Source organism: Haematobia irritans, chromosome 4, assembly GCF_050003625.1.
Source record: "Haematobia irritans isolate KBUSLIRL chromosome 4, ASM5000362v1, whole genome shotgun sequence".
Lineage (NCBI taxonomy): Eukaryota > Metazoa > Arthropoda > Insecta > Diptera > Muscidae > Haematobia > Haematobia irritans.
This window is the reverse complement of record NC_134400.1, coordinates 2,518,331-2,540,072: the sequence shown is the minus strand read 5'-3', so window position 1 is coordinate 2,540,072 and position 21,742 is coordinate 2,518,331. Positions and strand designations below refer to the sequence as shown.

Below are 21,742 nucleotides of genomic sequence, written 5' to 3'. Positions count from 1 at the left end.
ATGCACATGAACGTCGTTTTTCTGCCATATATATTTTGGTCCATCACGATTTAATTATGAAGTGAAATTTAAAACTACCGCTGCCATAAGAGCATTGAGATTAGTTTAGGATAGGTTGAACAGAGATTTCAAGTTGCTCTTGGTCATGTTGGCTGACATCCACCCTCAGCCAGTGTTCGGTTTGTTGTGCACTCTAACTTCTTTTTTTCATCATACCCTTCTTTATTCCAGGAATGTGTCTAACGAATTACAATTCAATTTTTGTGCAATGTACGGTAAACTTACGAAATTTTTGCTTAAAAAATGGCATTGATGATTTTCATATTTTCCCTCAATAGGAAAACAGCAATGGCAAAACTGTTTGTTATACTCTTCACCACTACTGTGGTACAGGGTATAATAAGTTTGTGCATTTGTATGTAACGCCAAGAAGGAAAAGTCTGAGACCCATCGTTTAGTATACCGATCGTCTTAGAATTAAATTCTGAGTCGATTTAGCGATGTCCGTCTGTCTGTTTGTTGGTGTATTTTTGTGTGCAAATTACAGCTCGCAGTTTTAGTCCGATTGTCCTAAAATTTGGTATAGGGTCCTGTTTCGGCTCAAAGACATTGTCATTTGCCCACATAGGCCAATTTTTGCTCCGATTTAGTTGAAATTTTGCATAGGGAGTAGATTGCATTGTAACTATGCGTGTCAAATTTGGTTGAAATCGGTTCAGATTTGGATATATCTCCCATATATAGCTTTCGCCCGATTTACACTCATATGACCACAGAGGCCAATTTTTAACTCCGATTTAGTTGAAATTTTGCACAGGGAGTAGAATTAGCATTGTAGCTATGCGTGCCAAATTTGTTGACATCGGTTCAGATAGATATAGCTCCCATATATATGTTTTTCTGATTTCGACAAAAATGGTCAAAATACCAACATTTTCCTTGTTAAATCGCCACTGCTTAGTCGAAAAGTTGTAAAAATGACTCTAATTTTCCTAAACTTCTAATACATATATATCGAGCGATAAATCATAAATGAACTTTTGCGAAGTTTCCTTAAAATTGCTTCAGATTTAAATGTTTCCCATATTTTTTTTACTAACATTGTGTTCCACCCTAGTGCATTAGCCAACTTAAATTTTGAGTCTATAGATTTTGTAAAAGTCTATCAAATCGAGTGATATTTAAATGTTTGTATTTGGGACAAACCTTTATATATAGCACCCAACACATTTGACGGATGTGATATGGTATCGAAAATTTAGATCTACAAAGTGGTGCAGGGTATAATATAGTCGGTCCCGCCCGACTTTAGACTTTCCTTACTTGTTTTTTTTTATCAAAGATGTTCTAAGCCGGATAATATCAAAACAATTTATTTTATACTTTATTTTGTCTGTATTTGATTTTTGCATTACAAAGACGTTAAAAACTCTTAAACTAAATAAATTTCATTTTCATTGTTAAGTAAATAATAATAGGAATAGGAATTGAATTCAGTATACTTAAATACACAGAAATACGTAATACTTAACGAAATAGATTACTTGTGAATAAAAGATCATGAGTTAATTTCTTACGATCTAAACATAAAATTAGTACAGGTCATATACCAGGATATATGAAACACAAAAACTAAAACGACAATGTATAGTTGAAAAATACATTTTAGAAATGAGGGCAATACAAAGTTAAACGCATTGGGATGCAGGAGTTGAAAACAATATATTTCTACAATATCAATTCATTCGTTTGGATTGAATGCGATATATATGTATCAGGGACGTAGTAGCTACGCTTCCCCCAAACCAGACTTCGTAAAGCCCTCCAAACCAATTTCGAGAACATACTTGTGAAATTTTTTCAATGACAATTTTACTCAACAATTTTACCCTCAAAATAAAATCCTGGCTACGTCCTTGAGTACGTAGATTAATATAAATAAAAAATTGAATAACGTTTTATTAGAAAATACAAAAAAATATATAAGCTCTAAAATCTATCAAATCGAAACAAATCATATGTTTGAGATCTTTTATGTAAATTTAAATGATTTTTGTTTATTTTTGTCGCCCAGAGACGATGTATACTCGTAGTATATTATATGTGTATGTATAGTAGTTGTCCTTTACTTTTAGGTAGAAGGTTTCAGGATACTTAAATAATAGTTAATAGCGTACAGTAAAAAAACTTAAAGTTTTCGCTTTTTCATTGCCATTTAGTTTTGTTCTCTCTCTATCTCTCTCAATATCCCAAGAAAATATCGCCATAAATAGATTTATGGTTAATAGGTTTCATGGAGCTATTTTCGCATTTCCTTGCTTTCTTGCAATCTCTTCCATGTATCACCCAAAGCTTTAGCAAAGTGGTCATCCACTGAAGCCAGCACCTCAGCACTGCTATTTCCCCCTGCGGAAGAGGACGTATTGGTTTTTATTGTAGAGGTTGTTGTTGTGGAAGACGGCGAAGGAGTTGTTGGAGCGGTATTACTATTGCTGGTAATAATGACGTTGGGATTCGTTGTGCTGGTGGGCGAAGCTGGTGGTGTAGGGTTGTGGGGTTTGATACTTTGCAAGCCTGGCTCCGTTTTTATTCGCATTATGGCCGGCAATGTTGGTGAAGCATTTGGTAAGGCAACATTGGTAACTGGTGGGGTGTGACGCGGCGATGAGCATGGCGAATTTTCCACAGATGTAAAACGCGATAGTGACATTGTGACCGATGGCTGAGAATTAGTAGGCGGCAGTGGTGAACCTGTTCGCGATCCGGTCGAGCTCGAGATCGGCGATTGTACTGGAACTAATTTCAATGTGGTGGGTGACTGTGGTGATTGTAATGGCGTTTGTGACGTCACAGACGTCGTTCTTTGTAAGGCCAAAGGTTGTTGCTGTTGCTGCTGTAGAGGCGTGCGTACGACTAACGGTAATGGTGGTGAATTGGCCTCGGCCACATGCCCTATCATTTCAGAGCCGCCTTTTATACGTGCTGCCATTAATGACTGCGATTGCTGCTGATGAGCTAGAGGTAAACTGCTTGGATATGCAGGTGGTGGAGGAACTGATGATGATGCCTGGGCCAAAGGCGGTGTTTGTAGCGGTGGTACTGTTACTGGTGGAGGAGTTCTCACATGAGCTGCAGGCGGCACATGAGGTTGAGGTGAAGGTGTCTTTGTCGAGTAGTTGGTGGGCGATTTTTTAGCAAACAAAGCAAAATAATCATTGCCCAGTGAGCGACGGAAGTGTTCATCAATTGATTCTGTTGGATGAAAGTGATGCAAGTTTTTTAGTAAATTGCTTACAAATTAACAAAATAACTGAGTTTTACCTGAACTACGATTGTCATTTTCTCGATTTGCTATCAGAGTACCATCTCGCGTATCGCGTTTCGGTGGAGCTTGAGTTATAACACTTGGACGGGGCAAAGATGGAATAAATTGGGAACCGGGTAATGGCTCACGATAAGGTGGTGGCGGGGAATTTCTTTGTTTCTGACTGCTGGATACCGACATATCCAATGGGGCTTCATCAATTTCGGGTCCGCTCATTTGATGTAATTCCTCGGAGTGGGTATTTGCACCTAAAATATGCATGCCAGAGACATTATGAGGAGTGTTAACAGATGGTGGGGGTGGCGAAGGGCGATTAGTAGATTCGCATAGAGGTCGCATTCCAACTGCTGCAGCGGCTGCCATCATCATGGAAATTTGATGGGCATTCGAATGGAGTTGTGAAGAGGTGGCAGCACTAGCATTGTTGGCTATTTGACCGTGGGCCATTGGTGGAGGAGATGCATTGGGAGATGAAGTTCTAATGCTACCTGTAGAAGGGCCTGCTGATGGTGATGAGTGGTGATGGTGAGCCGTTGAGTGATGATACTCGCCTGTGCGTAAACGTTTCTCTCGATGCCACGACGGTGAACCTAAAATAAAAAGATATGTGAAAGATTAGTCTACACATTCAGTTTTAATACGATACAATATTTATGGGAATGTTTTAAAAATTGGAAAGAATCAGGCTCCATATTTTCTTTACAACAATTTAACATAAATTTTAAATCTATTTCTGCCATGTAAATTCTTTTAATAACATGGTTATAATTGTTTTGAATATAGTTAAACAATGTAGCAAATGATTTCTCTAAAAATAAAAAATAAAAAAAATATTCTCTATCTCTTCCTATTACCTATTAAGCATTTACTGTAATCAGCTTTTGGTTTCCAGCCTAGGAAAGATATGTTTTGGGCTAATATTGAGCAATTTTTCCATAACCAATTTCTTTAAATTTATTCTCATTCAATATTATTTGACTTTATGGATCTTATGTTGTTAGATATACAGTGAAATTTCTAAAAATGGACACCTTGTTCGCCAAAAGTCTTAAGAAAAATATCCTTTTTTGTGTAGTATCCGGGTTTAATTTTTCTAATTTTCACTGTACGAAGAAAATAGCATTAAAATATTACTACTCTTAAAATGTAATAGTCTTCTATAAATTATTTTGAATATGGGTATACAAATATATCCTTTAATAAATCCTAAAGAAACATTTTTTATTGAAGAGTATGTCAGAAAAATATGAGACAATACTAATGCATAGCTCTGTATATATTGCTTCTGTTCTGGCCATTCTTTTTAAGTATGTTTTTGTGGATCATTTCAAGCGAATGAAAATAAAACACACCTCTTCTTATTCAATCCGTATTGCATGTGGGTGTTTATATGAATCATAACCTCAAAATCAACTTGCAAATATAGATTCAGTGTTTTGTTGTTGTTGTTTTTTTTCACATGTAAAATTAAATAAAAACAAAACTCTTCAACAAACAACAGACGTGACATTAAATATCTGGCCTATGCAATCTCATTTGTTTCTTATGCTCTTTCTTCTTTTTATGCGAGTGTATGTGTGTGTATTTGGCTGAGAGCATCAGGTAGTGTAAGTATGCTCGCGAGTGGGTTGACGATGTTCGTGATAGTGGAAAACGGGTTTGTCGCTTAAGTCTTTTGTTTTTCTCTTGGATTGATTAAGCATTTTTCGTTTTTTCAAAAGCAAAGATTTGAACTCTCACATACTTACGGCCATATAAACTATAAATGAAACTGTGCAAGGGAATACATTCAAAACTAAAAAGTCTCCACAAATAAAATAAAAAGGCAAATCTTTATTTTTGAGAAGAAACTGGGAAAAAGCTTGGTGGTTATAGACGAGTGAAAAAAAAACAAAAAACAGAATGGATACTAAAAAAACCATCGCATATACATCCGGCGCGCGGGTATACAAAAAAAGTATACAGATGCGAAAAACTAGTTTGGCTACTGTGTTACGCTTTACGTTTGGTTTGTTATGATTGGGAGATGATCAATGCTGCGTTCAAAGGCTATTTCTTTTTAATTTTCGTTGTTTGTTTGTTTATCCCATAGGCTGCTTTATACAAAAACCATTACAAATGAATAGAAAAGTTGAGTATTGTTTTTTGGGTAGAAAATTGAATCATAACATTCAAGACCCACATAGTTTAAATAAAGTTCATAGACTATTATTTATTTGATCTAACGATAAATTGAGTGAAATGTGAAGGCATAGTCGATTTTTAAAAAAAATTTAAGAGATAATTGCAAAATAGAGGACATTAGAGGTAAGGTTTGTTTTGTGATTCCGTTCGTTAAAGTTAGGGAAGTAAGAGAATTCAATAATGTAGTTATATTAACGTAAGGAAAGTAAGAGAATTCAATCTCTTAATTAAAAAAATTTTGTTGTCCACTAAAATATATTAGATAATCATCAAATCTAAGATATTTTAGTGGACGACAAAATTGTTTTTTTTTCAATTAAAGGAACATAATATATTATAATCTTTATGAAACAAGATGCACTGAAGTCGGGTCTACAGCCCGGAGAAGTTCACTTATGAGGTATCACAATGGACTGAGTAGTCTAAGTGAGCCTGATACATCGGGCTGCCCCCTAACCTAACCTAATCTACGGCCCGGGGATGTCACAGGGTTTTCAATCCTGTCCAACCAATCCTGCAAACCTCCTATTGCAGAATGTTTATTTCCTGGAAAACCCGAAAATACAAACAACTTCAAACAACATTAAATTACAGGAATGCTTAAAATAAACGGTATTTATTTTCTTTTCAGTAAAAAATTATTACGTCCAACAAATGTTCTTAATTAAGGAAAAATCTTGATCCCTAGATGTAGATCACATTATGAAATTATGATTTTTGAAATTAAGATTTTTGTTCAGTTTAAATCATTAGTAATGGTGTTTTAGAGGTTTGTGTAAATGCATGATTTGTAGATCTTTTCTCAGTTGAATTCTTTTCTCTTCCCTTATGATGGTTATTAATCTGAATTTTCCTAACCAGTTTTATTGAAAGAAATTTCATTGATAAAATTTCAAAGACAGCCTACAGATATTTAAGAAGAACCGTTTTGCACTTCTGGCCACTACATATTGCCGTTAAAGTTTTATGTTTTTTTATACACTTCATCATCATCATCATGAAATGTTAAGCTTTACCTTTGTGTATAGGAAGAAACATTATGCAAAGAGATGCTTTGATATAAAACAACGGAAATCGCCTACTGACCAATGACATCGAAGGATATATGAGTACAGAAACACATTGAAAATATATTAATTTAGCCCACTGTGCGATAGTGAGTGGACTGACTTGGAGTCTTGTTGCCTGCACCTTCTCATTTTCATGAATGTGTGCAACAAAGCAGTTAGCCATCCATTCAGTCCAGCAAAAGCTATGTGAAGCAGATGGTCGGCCGTCTTCGATCTTCGATCTTTGATTGCTGTTTTGCTTTTTTCTTTTGCTTAAGCTAAGACTGTGTGAATTTTTACTCCCTGCACCAAAATGATGTCCATAAACAGAATGTGACTGTTGCTAAAGAGTACAACATCTGTTATGTATTATGGCCTGGTCCAAAAATCTTGGGGAGTTCAAAACAAAGTGAACAAAAAAACAAACTTATGGCTTCAAGCATAGCAGCCATCGATCCGGAATTTTATTAAATTTATCTTCGGTTTAAAAGAAATCCATTCCGTATGCGTGTGTGCATATGAAAAAATTTGTTTCGTACGAAATAAGGGCGTAAATACGCATAATTCTTGAGTAAATTTTGAGGAAAAAAATAAAAACAAGTCCATGAATGCGGCTGAAGGGAAGTAGTATCATTAATGGTCTTTGCATATGCGGGCTGTTGGTAGATGACTGATATGAACTTGAGGCTTTGCTGGGATATTTAATCTGCAAACTCAAAGAAAAAATTGACTTCAATCCAAAAATTTTAAATAAATTAATATATTTAAAGATTTTTTAATGATTTTGAGCCAATGGGATTTTAAAAAGGATTGACGAATATAAATCTAGGTTTTCTAATATTGGAGTCAAGGCAAATGTAAATTTAAAAATCATTGGCTGCTGTTTTTAGTGTAAGGAAATTTTCAACTTAAAGCCATGTAATCATAAAAGCTTAAGCTTAAGATTGTTTAACAACATAACTGTTTTTTTTCCAATTCTTGGATAATTCAAATTCTTTGAATAGACTTTTCCGTTAAAATTACAAAAAAAAAAAAATTATCCAAAAAATTCCAATCAATTTTATGGCCATTTCCTTATAGGGCCACCCCCAAAGGCCACCAAAAGCATTGATGTTAGCAGACTTGGAAAACCCATTTCTTGACCAACAGTGAAAATCCATTGTTTGTGTGTCAACTCATCAAATAACAAAAGACAAAAAATAGTTATCGCGATTGCTTGGCTTTACTATTTTCCGGCCGCCGCGCGCCAAACCATCCAGTATAAACGTATGGGCCATACAGTACTCGCACAATCACTTCCGTTGTTGTCATTGACAATATTACTACTATTATGTTGCCATTTGTTTTTTCTTAATTTTTTTTATTATTATATATTGCACAGCGGCATTTTTGTTTAGCATTTCATTTTCAAAATTTTGTCACGTTTTCTCGGCAACGCTAAAAAATATTTTAAATTCATTACCCACATATTTATTTTCTTATAAAAAAGAAACAAAAACAAATAAATAAATTTAATTACAAAAGAAACAGTGACAGACAGACATGTATGTTTTCTTTGTATAAAAGTGGAATTATTGTTATGTTTGTTATGTAATGACAATGGCATTTCCAAAAGCGGAAGTACACTTTGAGACCACGGAATCGGATAAGCGATAATCATCAATGTCGTTGTAGCAAAAAGTATGTCAGATATGGATGATATATAATCGGGTCGGTTAATATGCCCACGTATTTATGAATGTATGGAAATGTGGTATTCTTGATGGGTTTGGAATGAGGAATTCGTGAGGAACTACAATCAATGGATGTTCATTAAGAATACTACTAGAAGTGTACTTGGATCCCCCTGGATCCTACACAGAGAATACAGATTGGTTGTGATAACCGAATTTATTGCCAACCTCCTTTTGGCAGTTGCAGCTACTATCAGTTGGCAGTTGTGTCACCCGAATGATTCGGTCGACACTACTAATACCACATATGGTGTTGGTTGGGTCTGCCGACGATATTAGTTGTGACTACTTTCATCATTCGGTTGTGTTGCCCAACCTGAATAATACTCATGACCGAATTAAAAATATATTTAAAAATCAATTACTTAACAGTTAAATATTATATTTTATTTTATTTACATATAGGTATAGTGGTACAAATAAATCTTAATACGCTAAGTGTAGTAGATACAATTTTTTCTCTAGAATCTCTATTTATTGCATGAAAATGTATGCACACCCAGAGTATAAATATGATCACTTCTTAGACCAAACATTTTTTTTACGGTGAACATGTATCATTGTTGCTCAACCCTGTTATTTTCTCGGTCATTATGTACCTGATTTCGACAGCTGGCGAGGAAGCAACGCTTTTGCGGCGCAAATGTTCAATTTTCCTCGTTCAAAAATTAAATTTTGTTCTAGGAGAGTCATTTTTCTTCCCTGCATGCAAAAAGGCCGTTTCAGCGAGTTCGTTCATTTAATCGTAAAAAACTCAATTTACATATTAGTAGATCCAAATCTCTCATTGGATGAAATAACCAGAACGTACCCGCAATCTCCAGCAACTTCAAGAGATTTAATGTAAAGCAATGTGGAGGCTCATTTTCTATTTATTTGGTCAATGCATAATAATATTCCCATCTTTGTATATGAATTCTCAAACGTATAGGAATATATTTAACCAATCTTTGAAATTTGTTGTCCAATATTCCTGTTTACCACTCTGCATCCAGAGCAAATGTCGGTTCTTCATTAGTATATTTTGCGGTCCAGTTGTAAAGACAAATATAATTAAGCGGGCTTGAGCTTTTCATATTTATAGTGGTTTAGAATTGAAATTTGAAAAATTAATTTTTTTCGGCTATAAATTAGTAATGACAACAATGACATTTGAACAATAATTCAATTTACATTCGGCTGTGTATATCGAATCTAAGTTGTGATTATTAACTGTTAGTTACTAATCTGATTTCAAGTAGGTCGTATTGACTGATATTCTGAAATTTTTTTTTAAATAGAGACACTTGGTTACTACAACTATTTATCATGCATCACAAATGGAAATCCATTCCAATTATCACCAAGTGGTAGAAATGACGAAAAAATGTTTGGAAAAAATGAATGTAAATTGACCCAACTATCATTGAGCTCTAAATGTGGAATTTTCATTATAACGATCAATTTCCAACCAATCTATTCTCTGTGTGTACCTTTGCAATGCAACAATTTACTTTCTTGGTTTGTTTACGAAGCAAAGTTTTATAAAATTTGATTGGCAAAAAAATTTATCAAGAATGTATTTGGTTGCTGTGATAATCAAATAACCTCTGGGTATAGCGATATAGAGAATGTAGACAACTACGATACATCTGCACCGAAAGAAGAGTTTTCTTTTCTGAGGAACCAAATTTTAGAGAAACGAAGTTTTCTTGTGACGTTAAAAAATCTTCTTTAAAAGCAAGTAAAAAGGATTAAAAACATTGCTTGTCATAAATTCGGTCTTATTTGTCCTGAGAGAAAATACTTTCTAAGAAAGGTGAATTTAGTTTGTCTAAAATTTCGTTCCGGAGGAACGTATTTTTTCTTTGTGCGTGTGTGTGTAAACCATTACGACTACGACCATTATATGGTTACCGCTCATCAATACATAGTCACTATATATTACACCCATAGAAAAAATCATGAACGGCGTGGTCATTTCAAAGCGTTTCGTTCATGAAATTGAATCAAACTGGGAACAGACGGGGTCAATCTGAAAACTTAAAAATGACACCATGCGTTGTCAAAACAACAACCAGCGTTCATGATCTGAAAACGGAATGGCTACGAATTTATATGGTGTGTTGTCTGCACCATACGCGTCACCTTATCACATTGCAGCAACGGCTATGAAAAGTCGTAAAAAGTCGACTTTTCATAGCCAAAAAAACCAAACGCCATTCATGAAATCGTGAACGCCCGTTTGTGAACGTTTCCGTTTCATTCTGTCACCGTCCGTTCACGATTGTGGAACGCAATTTTTTCTATTAGTGTATTAGATAAAAGTTTTATTTTTTATTATTCTCCGAGTCTACTGAATCTATTTTTAGCTCAATTATTCTCATATAACCTCCAATGGGATTAATAAGGAGAGTAATTTCCATGTCCCTATTTGAATCTATGACTTTAAAAACCATGATAAGTCGACAATATATAAATAAACCTATGCTATATTTCTGTATATGAAAAAAATGAATGAATGTTCATATGAACATTGAACAGCGGCTAAAATGTTTCAAGAATAACTAAATAGCTTGAACGCCACCAAACCAAACAAATGGCCTTGTGGATGGCCTTATTCTGGAAACGAATAAAGTGGACTATATTACACTCACTATCAAAGCAGATCTCATATGTTTGCCTGCCAACAAAAATTCAAAACTGATTCCATTTAAGAGCTCTGCAAGAAAAAAATAAAGAAAACACTCAAGTGAAGAGCCGCTGTTGGCAGAACTAATGAGAAAACCAACTATAGAAAAGAAGACGTGAATTGAAATTAAAATGGTTATAAACAATAACCGAAGACATACACTCACTAACTCAGCACCTCAGTAGTAGTTGACAATTTTTATCAAAATATTGCATGAACTGAATATTTCCACGTATTAACCTAAAAAACAAAGAAACAAACTAATTGTTTCGCCGAGATCAGCAAGAGATACAGATGTGGTTCATCTAAATCCTCAAGATTGAAAGTTTAGGATATTCCTGGAAAATTTAAATTTTCCAATAGTACAAAAATCCAGAAAGAAAAATTTAGGTAAATAATAAATTCATGTGTGATAATTTGTTATGTATATGTTATTGTTAGTTAGAGTTTTGAATTTGATTTAGAAATTGTGTCAAGTACACAAAAATCATTGAAATAAAGATAAATAAATATTGGGATCTATTTCTCAGTGAAGGCATTTGAAACAATTCAAAACAATAAAAAATCAATGGAGAAACTGAGAGCCTGTCAAGGCTAGATTGACTCGGGTGGTTATTAAAACGATATTTGAATGCAACTGCATGCTAAAAGATGCCGCTTTTTAACAACTTCTCAAAATACAGAGTATTGCATACACGCCCAGCAAAAAAAAGCGTCGCCAAAAAAGTAATGAAAATGTTCTTTTTGGATCCGGAAGTGGTGCAAAATTGACGCAGAAGCGATGAATTTAACATGGGCTTGTCATCGGACGGAAGTCCTCCATTTCAACAGCCGTTGCACTGAATTTGCATCACTTCTTTATGTGTGATCCGAATTCAATGTTTTGGATGTAAATTAAACAAATCTGTGATATTTTGTCAAATAAATAATTTTTATAATTTTTTACAAATTTTAATGCATTCTAACGCTTGTCGAAAAAGTTCGACCTCAAATATTTTCAAAAATTCAAAATTTTTTCAAGTTGGATTTAGCATTTTTGTCAACAAAATTTAAATGATTTGTACTATTTTATGAATTCTTACTCTGTTTTTAACCTATTTGAAACAAAAAAAATAAAATTATCCATTAAAAGTATGAAAAAACCAAGTTATAAAACATTGAATTAAAAGAACTTCCTGGGTAGTTAAAATAAATACCATCGTTGGGAGTGCATCTTCTGGAAGTGATTTTAAAGTTGTGCCTTTGGAAGAACTTCCAAATTTTTTTGCTGGGCGGTTGCCACAGTTAGTACAATTCTACCAAAAATGGTAGATTTTTTTTACCGTTTGGTAGATGGGTAGAATTCTTGATGTTTTGGTAGATTTCGCAAAATATTTTTCTTCAACTTCCTATAAAATAAAATTTCCTATAAAATAAAATTTTGATAAAATTTCCTATTGAAATAAAATTTTGACAAAATTTCCTATAAAATAAAATTTTGATAAAATTTTCTATAGAAATAAAATTTTGACAAAATTTTTTATAAAAAAAACTTTGATAAAATTTTCTACAGAAATAAAATTTTGACAAAATTTTCTATAGAAATCAAATTTTGACAACATTTTCTACAGAAATAAAATTTTGAAAACATTTTCTATGGAAATACAATTTTGAAAAAATTTCCTATAAAAATAAAATTTTGACAAAAATATCCTAAAGAAATAAAATTTTATATAGAAATACCATTTTGATAAAATTTTCTATAGAAATAGAATTTTGATAAAATTTTATATAGACATAGAATTTTGATAAAAGTTTCTATAGAAATTAAGTCTTGATAAAATTTTCTATAGAAATAAAATTTTGATAAAACTTTCCACAGAAATAAAATTTTGATAAAACTTTCCATAGAAATACTATTTTGATAAAATGTTGTATAGAAATACAATTTTGATAAAATTTTCTATAGAAATATTTGTTATATAAATAAACAAAATTGTTATATAAATTAAATTTTAACAAAATTTGTTATACAAATAAAATTTTAACAAAATTTTTTAAATAAAATGATTTATTTGAGTGTGAATTTTTAAAAATATTCTTGCTTAAATCGCCCGACTTACTTTTATTATGATTCACAAATTACGTGCGAGTCGTGTACGCTACACTCTCATATTTAGGCAAACAAAAAAAAAAATGTAAACATATGCTCAACATTGGTTCAGGAAAAATTCTGTGGAAGATGGCCACGCATTCATTGACTCTCAGTCATTGATGAATATCCAGTCGAAACATCGACTGCCAATTTAGTTTCCCTGCTACTGGAATTTTCGAACAGCATCAATAACATGTTTCTCCAAGCAGCCACAACAACAAAAAAACAGAATAACAACAAAGATCCGATGCATGCAGATGTATTAGGTCATAAATAAATCTCCTTTCCTTGAAACAGAAAAACCACGACAAGGAAACCCATAAAAATCTTAAACATTCAAGTCAAAGAGTCATAAAATAAAAATCAGTAGCTAAAGCTGTATATCTGGGTTGTCAGTCGCATACACACACAAATAAGGGGCTGAAAAAAATTGAAGTCACATTGACTTACCCACATATATACACGGGACTGACAGAATCTATAAACAAAGGTTAAAAACTCTTCAGTTAAGGTTTATAGTACAAATCGTTTAAAGGAGCCTCCATGCTACAAATTTGCTCCTTTTTTTACTTTTGGCCGGCATCCCTCCTCTTGAATGGGAAAATGAGGCAAAGGAACTGGCTTTTTATTGTCAAAAGCGGGTGTGTTTGGTGCAGATTGTTTCACTCATAAAATAAAGAAGATATCTGCTAACATCGTATGTATGTATTTATGTGCGTATCTATATGTGTGGGTAGTAGTAGGGATACAAAAATCGAGAAAAGGCGACTTTTTGTGTAATCGACTCTTTGTCAAAAAATCTTTAAAAATTCGACTAATTGACTAATTGGCTTTTGAAGTTTTCAAATAACCTCTAATCAACTTTGGAAGTTCGTGCCAAATCAACTTCCTCTGTAAAAATCGAATGTCGACTTTGAAGTCGTTGGGGGTTGATTGATTTTGGACCATAATGTTATTCTACGAACTTATGATTTTTCAACTTCAATAGCAAATTTATCCTTCAGGTTGGGGTTATTATAAAATCTTGCATAATATTCACTCTAATAGGATAGACCCAATTGATCATGATCCTTAATCTTCTTTGTCCATATTTTCCACATTTTTCCAAAATCCCGGATGCCTGTAGGATTTCAATGCAAGGTTTATATTCCCATTGATATCCCTAATAAACATGAAGCTTTCATTAAGATTGTTGACCGTATGTGTACAAAAAGAAATAAGGTTAATCCTGTTATTGAAGTAAGTCATCGTCTTTCACTGTTGTGCATTTCGTTTTTTTTGCAGGGGTAAAATCAAATTATGCTGCAGCAACGTTTAAATTTTGTTTTATTACACATTTCCGGTCGTTTGTCTTATAAGATTTTATAAGGTTTTGTTTTTGTATTCACAATGCGATTTTTTTTAAATTAAATTTTTTGGTGTTTTTGTTTTAGGTCGAAACTAACAGTCCCAAGGAATAATTCATTTTTATTTTTATAGTAAAGAAAAAATACTTTCCTCCGGAACGAAGTTTTAGACAAACATAATTCTCCTTTGTAATAAAACATTTTCTTTAAGAGGAAATAAATTCGAATTTATGCGATGCAACGATTGTGTTTAATCTATTTTATTTGCTTTTACACTGAAAACAAAGCAGGCCCGGTTCCAAAGATTTTGTCTTTACTCTAAAAATGTTGGTATTGATTCCGAGCTAAAGAAGCGGAGAATACAAATAAGGATAATTTAAAGACACAATTCTCTTTTAAGTTTGGGTTTTGTGCACTTGCTTCTAGGAAGCAAATTTTAATTTTTCGCTTTTTTTCTTCATATGTTATCAAAGTCCTTTAAAAGCGAGTTAACGACAACTTTATTTTCCAAATTAAGACTCGACTTCCAGTAGAAATTATGCAATGTTTCAAGTAAAAAACGTCTTTAAAATAAAGTGTTGAAAAACATGTCCTATATTTGAAAGATTTTTTGCTTTATAGTCAAGATGCAAAAAGACAACAAATTTAAAGACAATTTCATTAAATTTAAAGAATTTTTCTGAATTATTAAAGTCAAGTTGACCTTAGACCAAACATTTGTTCTTTCATGTTATGATACACATTTTTAAGTCTAATCACTTAATATAAGGACAATACGGCTTCATTGAAAAGTTGATCGACTTTATTTTAAAGGCATAAAATCTTTGACATCACAATATTTTTTTTTTCAGTGTAATGAACTGAATTTTCTTTGTCTAAAATTTCGTTCCTCAGAAAACAACTCTTCTTTCAGTGTAAGGTATCTTCTGCAATTTACCCCTACTTTAGCTTAATTTTCCATGAATATTTTTTTTTTACATTTACATAGTACGTTTTTCTAGATTTTTCACATCGAATTTATACTTAATACTCATGCATGATTGCGTAGAAAATCCATAATAAGCACAAGTAAATAAATAAAAAAAAAACATTAAAATAAGGAAAAAACAACAAATATTCATTACAAATCTGAAGGTTCATAATTTAAGCGCGCATAATAAAAAAAACACCAACAACTATAAACACCAAATGTATTTTAGCAAGCGAGTCTGAAAACTTAGATTAACATGAAAATTTGAAAAACTTAATCGTGTTTGAAAAACTATTAAAATCCATGCAAGACAACATTAGTCACAATGTTTTGCCAACAATTCCATACTGAATTGAGCCCCGCGCGGGCACCATCGTGCACGATAGATATATGGCCAAAAGCCAACCAACTAGCTATCATCTAACAACAATTGGAGTCTTTAGCGCCTACTGTCTAGGGTTGCCATATGTGTATTTAAAAGAGTATTTTTAACAATTGATTTTTATTATTTTTTTTAATTTTAGTACTTTTTATTTAAGAAAACTAAGCCATGAGTCCCAAGGACATATTTATCTCATTGATAAGAGGACAACGGTTCTACTTTTATCGCAATGAATACTACAGCACATGACAGCTGAATTGAGAAGTCTCCGAGCTAAGGCATATAATGCCGTGGTTAGAATGCCCGCCTAGCATACGAAGAATCATGGGTTTAATCCCTGCTTCGACCGAACATCAAACAATGTTTCAGCGGTGCATTCTCCACTTTCAGTAATGCTAGGGACATTTCTGAGTGTTTCAAAGCTCCCCTATGTGGTTTCGCCGCAATGTGGAACACCGTTCGGACTCGGCTATTAAATGTAGGTCCCTTGTGATTGAGCTAAGCTAAGAGAGAAGTTCACTAATGTGGTATCACAATGGACTGAATAGTCTAAGTGAGTCTGATATGTTACATCGGGCTGCCACCTAACCTAACCTAACCTAACCTACAATACAATACCATTATTTTCTTGAATACGATATTTCAGGTCAATGAAGTTTTCTTTTCCTACTAAAGTTGTCTCCTTATTTATGGTACATTTTGCCTCGTTGGTGGTTGTTCCAACTGCACCTTGCTTCACTCTGTAAAATACTGCCATAATTAAAAACGTATTCCCTAGGTTAGGTCTAACTAATTCTGTGTCTGACTATTTTTCAATTGTTTTGTAGACTCTGTAATTGTTATATATCGATTTACTAATTTTACAGTTTTTTTTTCAATAAAGACTCTGGCAACATTGCTCATTATAACAACGTGCAAAATGTTGGCACAGCTTACTTTTGGTCTCGAGCTCGAATACCTGATATTAGTATTATCTTGAAAGCGAAGAGCTATAGCAAACAAAAAAATGTGTAGTGATGGAAAACAATATTGAGACGCCAGCCATAAAAGGCGTTTAAAGCTTATGAGTCATCAGTTAGTAGCACTTGTCTCGGCGTGTGTGATTTGGAGTGGTGGAGGGGCTGTTGCCGTCGCTACTCTTGATTTTTTGTTTTTGCAATTTGCTAATGACTGACTGACTGTTTGCTTACCTAACTGCTTAAACATCTTTTAGCCAGAGTTAAGCCAACGCTGACGAAGCTAACTGGTATATCAGACAGACCTCTAGCTATAAATTGAAATGAACTAACCAAAAAAAATATAAAACTACCGAAACAACTGACATGGAATAATTTCTGGCAAACTTTACATGAAAAACAAAGTTGGTTATCAATAACAATTGTTAGATGGTTAAGAATGGTTAGATTATTGCATATAAGATACTTTGCAATATGATTAAACTGAGTTGAAATTATATCATCTCCCAGACATGCTACTTTAAATTACGAATATAATTTTGTCCACGAACAAAAATTAGATAAAATTGGACAAATTTAAATTTCTATTTACATGAAAAAAAAAAGCTGAGACACAAACCAGAATCTTATTTAATTTTTAAAAATTAAAATTTAGGAATTTAATTTCGAATTTGTAGTTATTGGCTTATTATCCAAAATCTCAGCTTCATTAGAAAAGGGTTTTTGAAAAGCGCAAATTTGAAAATAATTTTTCAACAAATTTTTACAACGGGTCCCACTGTGTCAAATCTAAGGCTCGTATGGTATAGCTTCCATAATCACAACAATGTTTTCTATTAATACGAAGTTACCTTATACTATAGAAAAAAAAAATAATCAAATTTACAAACGTTTATCATATGGGCGTTTGTAGTTGGGTTTTCTTTTTCCCTGACTTATTGCATTTCCGGGAAAGCGGGATTTTTTTCGGATTTCCCGTGATCCCGGTCAAAGGGAAACCTTCTTTGATGTGGACATTTGAATAAATTAGAAATCGCCTAAAGCTACGGTTATGAAGCGCTCTCTGGACAACTAACAATATATATTATGTTGTTCTCTTACATCAGCCATAAGTCATACTAAAATACGAAATATTTTGTAATACAAAACATTTTGACAATGGTTAAGGCAGTCTCTTTCGGTATAGTTTTCGGAAGAACACTATTAATATAGTGGGATTTTTTGTAACACTAAAAAACTGTTTGGAAATGAAAGAAACCTATTTCGATTTCAACATCGTTAAACGGCGTCACTAAATGCACATGTTCAGTCAATATTCCCAAAAGGGAAACACTACCATGTAATATGACTTTCACATTACACTTCCGAAATCCACTGTAACTAGATTTCAATTGTCGTATGCCCTATAAATAAGGGCTTTAAACCCCAATTTTAATAGATTTCAAGCCTAATGTGTATAAGGTATAAATTTGAAATTAAAGTAACTATCATAAAAACGGTTTGAATTTTCTTATTTCACAAAAAAACATCCTTACAATAATTATGAAATTTTGCAATTACCAACGTGGGTTTACTCGGTCTACCAGTTTATCGGAATGTCGGGTTACAGAAATATGACAATCATAAATTAGGAAGTGCAAACTTCATTTTAACAATTGGGAGCCCGTTGGAATCTGGATTAGAAGTGGAGACTAGTGGAGACTATGTATGTACACCTACTACGACTTGGTACCATAGTTATTCACATTACACTTCCAAAAATCCACTTTAACTAGATTCCAACTGTCTTTTGGCATATAAAACCCTCTATTATACATAAAATATTGTAAAGAAAATTTCCCGGGAATTCCCGCACTTCATTCCTGGGAAAGCGGGTGCGAAAAAATAGCAATTTCCCGGGATCCCGTTCCCGGGGAAAAAAATCCTATTTGTAGTATAGTTAAAAATTTCTAAAATTTATTTGTGTCTATGTTTTGTTTCAATTATTCTTAGTACAGTGAGTTAGTGAGTGAGTTAGTACAGTGAGTAAAACTCTTATGGTTCACAGGATTTTTCCCAAATAAATTATTTTCTGATTAGAGAAGCCGAGATCCAGAAAAAATCAGTCTGTGTGATATTTTTGCATTATAAATTTTATGGTTTGAAAACTGAGCTCGGTATTTATTACAGTTTGGTGCTTCTTAGTAAAACGCTACTTATTTTACGAGATCTTTCCAAAAAAAAATGATTAGAGAAGCTGGCTTCACATATTTTTGCAAAAATCCAGTCTCTACACCAAAAAAAAAGTGAACTCTCCATGAAAGAAAATGTAGGTTTATATTAAAAAATTTTAACTAAGATATTTTATTTATTTGCATATTTATTATAATTAAAAATTACAATAATGAAAGAAAAAAGAGTTTAGCACTACCTACTGAAGCTATCGGCTAATAAAATATTTTAGTAATTGAAACATGATACAATTTAGTTAATAATTTTTGTCAAATTGAAATTGGAAAATTTATTAAAAATACATTTTTTTCTGTTATTTTATACAATTTTATATTGTGGAAGAAAAAAATGGTTAACACACAATATAAGTAAAATTTACACATTTTTGTTGACGTCATTAAAGTAAGTAAAAAATAATTAAAATAAGAAAACTTTTCTCACATTTGGCAGAATTGAACTAAAATAAACTAATTTTTATAAAATAAAATAATAGTTAAATCGATTATACAAAATTTCGTTGTCTTTTTTCTGGGAGTAACAGTGGGTTCTTTGGTAAAAATTTTATGGATGAATATTACGATGCGTATAGTCTTAGGCTCGAGACTTCTCAACAAAAAACTTGATTAATTTCCACGCACTGTGATCTTTAGAAACAATTGTGTTTCCAACTCTGTGCGTTTTACAGGCTCTTTTCTCAGTACCTTTTGAAATCAGTTCCCTATACTGTAGGTGGGATATTTTGGGCCCACAGTTTATTTAATAAAATACCAACAAATAGTGTTTTAACATTTTTTTGGGAATTTTTTAGTTATGAAATTAAATTCGGCTTGTGTGCCAACTGAAGATTAAATCCTACTTTAAATTTGGTGCTCATTCATCAACCCATATTCTCCACATTTGGCAGAAATTATGCTCTGTGGATTCCTTCCAATTTTCCATGTAATACCAATATTAGTTTAAATTTAGAGTTACATTTCATATATAACTTTCGGTGGATGTAGGTATGTGCTAAGTTTCCAATGAAAGAAAAATTATAGATCTAAAATGCATATTCAAGTCTTTGATTCAAGTTTAATCCTCTTATTCTAATGAAATTAGAAACCTTGAGAAAATTCTGAAGGTCACTGCCATTTGCTCTTCAACGAGTTTTTAAAAAAAGACATTAATTCCTTATAAGCTGTTCGAAGTATATCCACAATATCAATTTAACTTTAGATATATATACATATAATTTTTTTAAATCATTGCTATCATTACCATTATGTCTTCAGTTTATTTTTTGTGTTAATATCAAACACTTTTAAGTTTTTTTTTATCACAATTATTTTGTTGACATTGAGATGTACTTCTTAACATCTCTTTGTTTACCTCTCTCGTATTTCTGAACTTTGGATTTTGTGTCCATTTCAAGTGAAATGAGCTGTAAATGATATGAAAAACTAGCTAGACAATCAGGCGTACAAGAGAAGATTATCAGCACATAGAACATCGTTTGAAGGCGTGCTATTTACGTGACTTTTTAAGCGGTCACAAGCAAGAACACTTTGTGTTGTCAGGGCGATCCTCATTTTTGCTGAATGAGTGAAAACCCCACCTGCAGCTGTATAACTTTCATTCTAATCGCTTAGAAGGCTATTCTGGTGTATTCCCACAATGAGATAGCTAGTTCTCCATATATGACTTTTGTTGATTAGATTTATTTTTATAGACACTTGACGCCTCCTCCCCCCACCCATTATGATTAATATGATCCACTTTTGTTGATTTTTCGTTTTTTTTTTTATAAAACTTGAGATCGTGACAATTGTCCAATTACCGTTTGACCATTTATTCATTGGGCGATTGGAACCCTTTCATATAGCACGTTTCGTCTATTGTGATTATAGCCACTATTGGCAGACTTTAGTCAAAAGAAAAAAGATTATCCTAGGACATAGAACATTAGTCACAGCAGAATAACTTTATGGCTGTTATGTTGATTATTAACATTATAGAAGGCAAATATATATTTTTTTCATATAAGTTTATCTCCTTATTTTTGTGTTTTATGAACTCAACTTTGTTGTTGTCATAATTTGTAACATTATTGTTGTTGCTGTTGTCGTTTTGTATATCCATCGATTATTAATGATTCATTACCAGCAAAAACCAACATTCAAATTGACCATGGAATTCTGACTATCTGTCTGTCTGTTGTCGAATTATATGTCTGCCTGTCGTTAATTTGCCAGTCCGTCAGCCTGTCATAGTTTTGGTTTGACTTTTTTCCAAAAATAAAAAAAAATCAGTAAAATCGAACATACAAAAAACTGAAAAACTGAATTTTAGTTCTTGTTGTTTTTGTTTCTTATTTATATTTTTGCTTTGGTGTTCTGTTTGTTTGTTTTGTTTTTGTTCTTTCTATAAGTTTAATAAAATTGAAATTTCCATGTGACTTGGTAAGTTAGGAGTAATTGGATTATATTAAGATCATTATTATAAAAGACGATAAAAAATAACTAAAAAACGACAAGGACTTTCGTCAAGCAAAGTTCAATTTAGGTGGGAAAGAGAAGCCACATTGAGTTTCTAAATCACACGCACAAAATGTTTTGAATAATAAAATTATAATTAAAACTGTTTCAAAATTATCAAAGATTATTTTAATATCACCTATGTTAGGTTTTCTTGTTGTTCAATCTTGGCTCGATTAAATATGGGAGAATTTCACAATATTTTTAATTGGTGTAAATGAATTTCTTACAAAATTATTTTTTTATTATAAAAATATAAAGTTCAGAA

General features: G+C 32.5%; 1 protein-coding gene across 2 annotated transcripts in view; it reads right to left on the bottom strand.

Moving 5' to 3' along the window:
• Nucleotides 1-1,371: 1,371 nt before the first annotated feature.
• The window catches only part of Tgi (Tondu-domain-containing Growth Inhibitor), a 62,781-nt gene continuing 42,410 nt past the window's right edge, over nt 1,372-21,742 (bottom strand). For both annotated transcript variants that reach the window (XM_075303840.1, XM_075303839.1), the window contains 2 exons: nt 3,322-3,915; nt 1,372-3,252 (listed from right to left, as the gene is read on the bottom strand). In XM_075303840.1, coding sequence (XP_075159955.1) covers nt 2,300-3,252; nt 3,322-3,915 — 1,547 coding nt within the window. In that variant the 3' untranslated portion in view covers nt 1,372-2,299. The remainder of the gene's footprint in view (nt 3,253-3,321; nt 3,916-21,742) is intronic.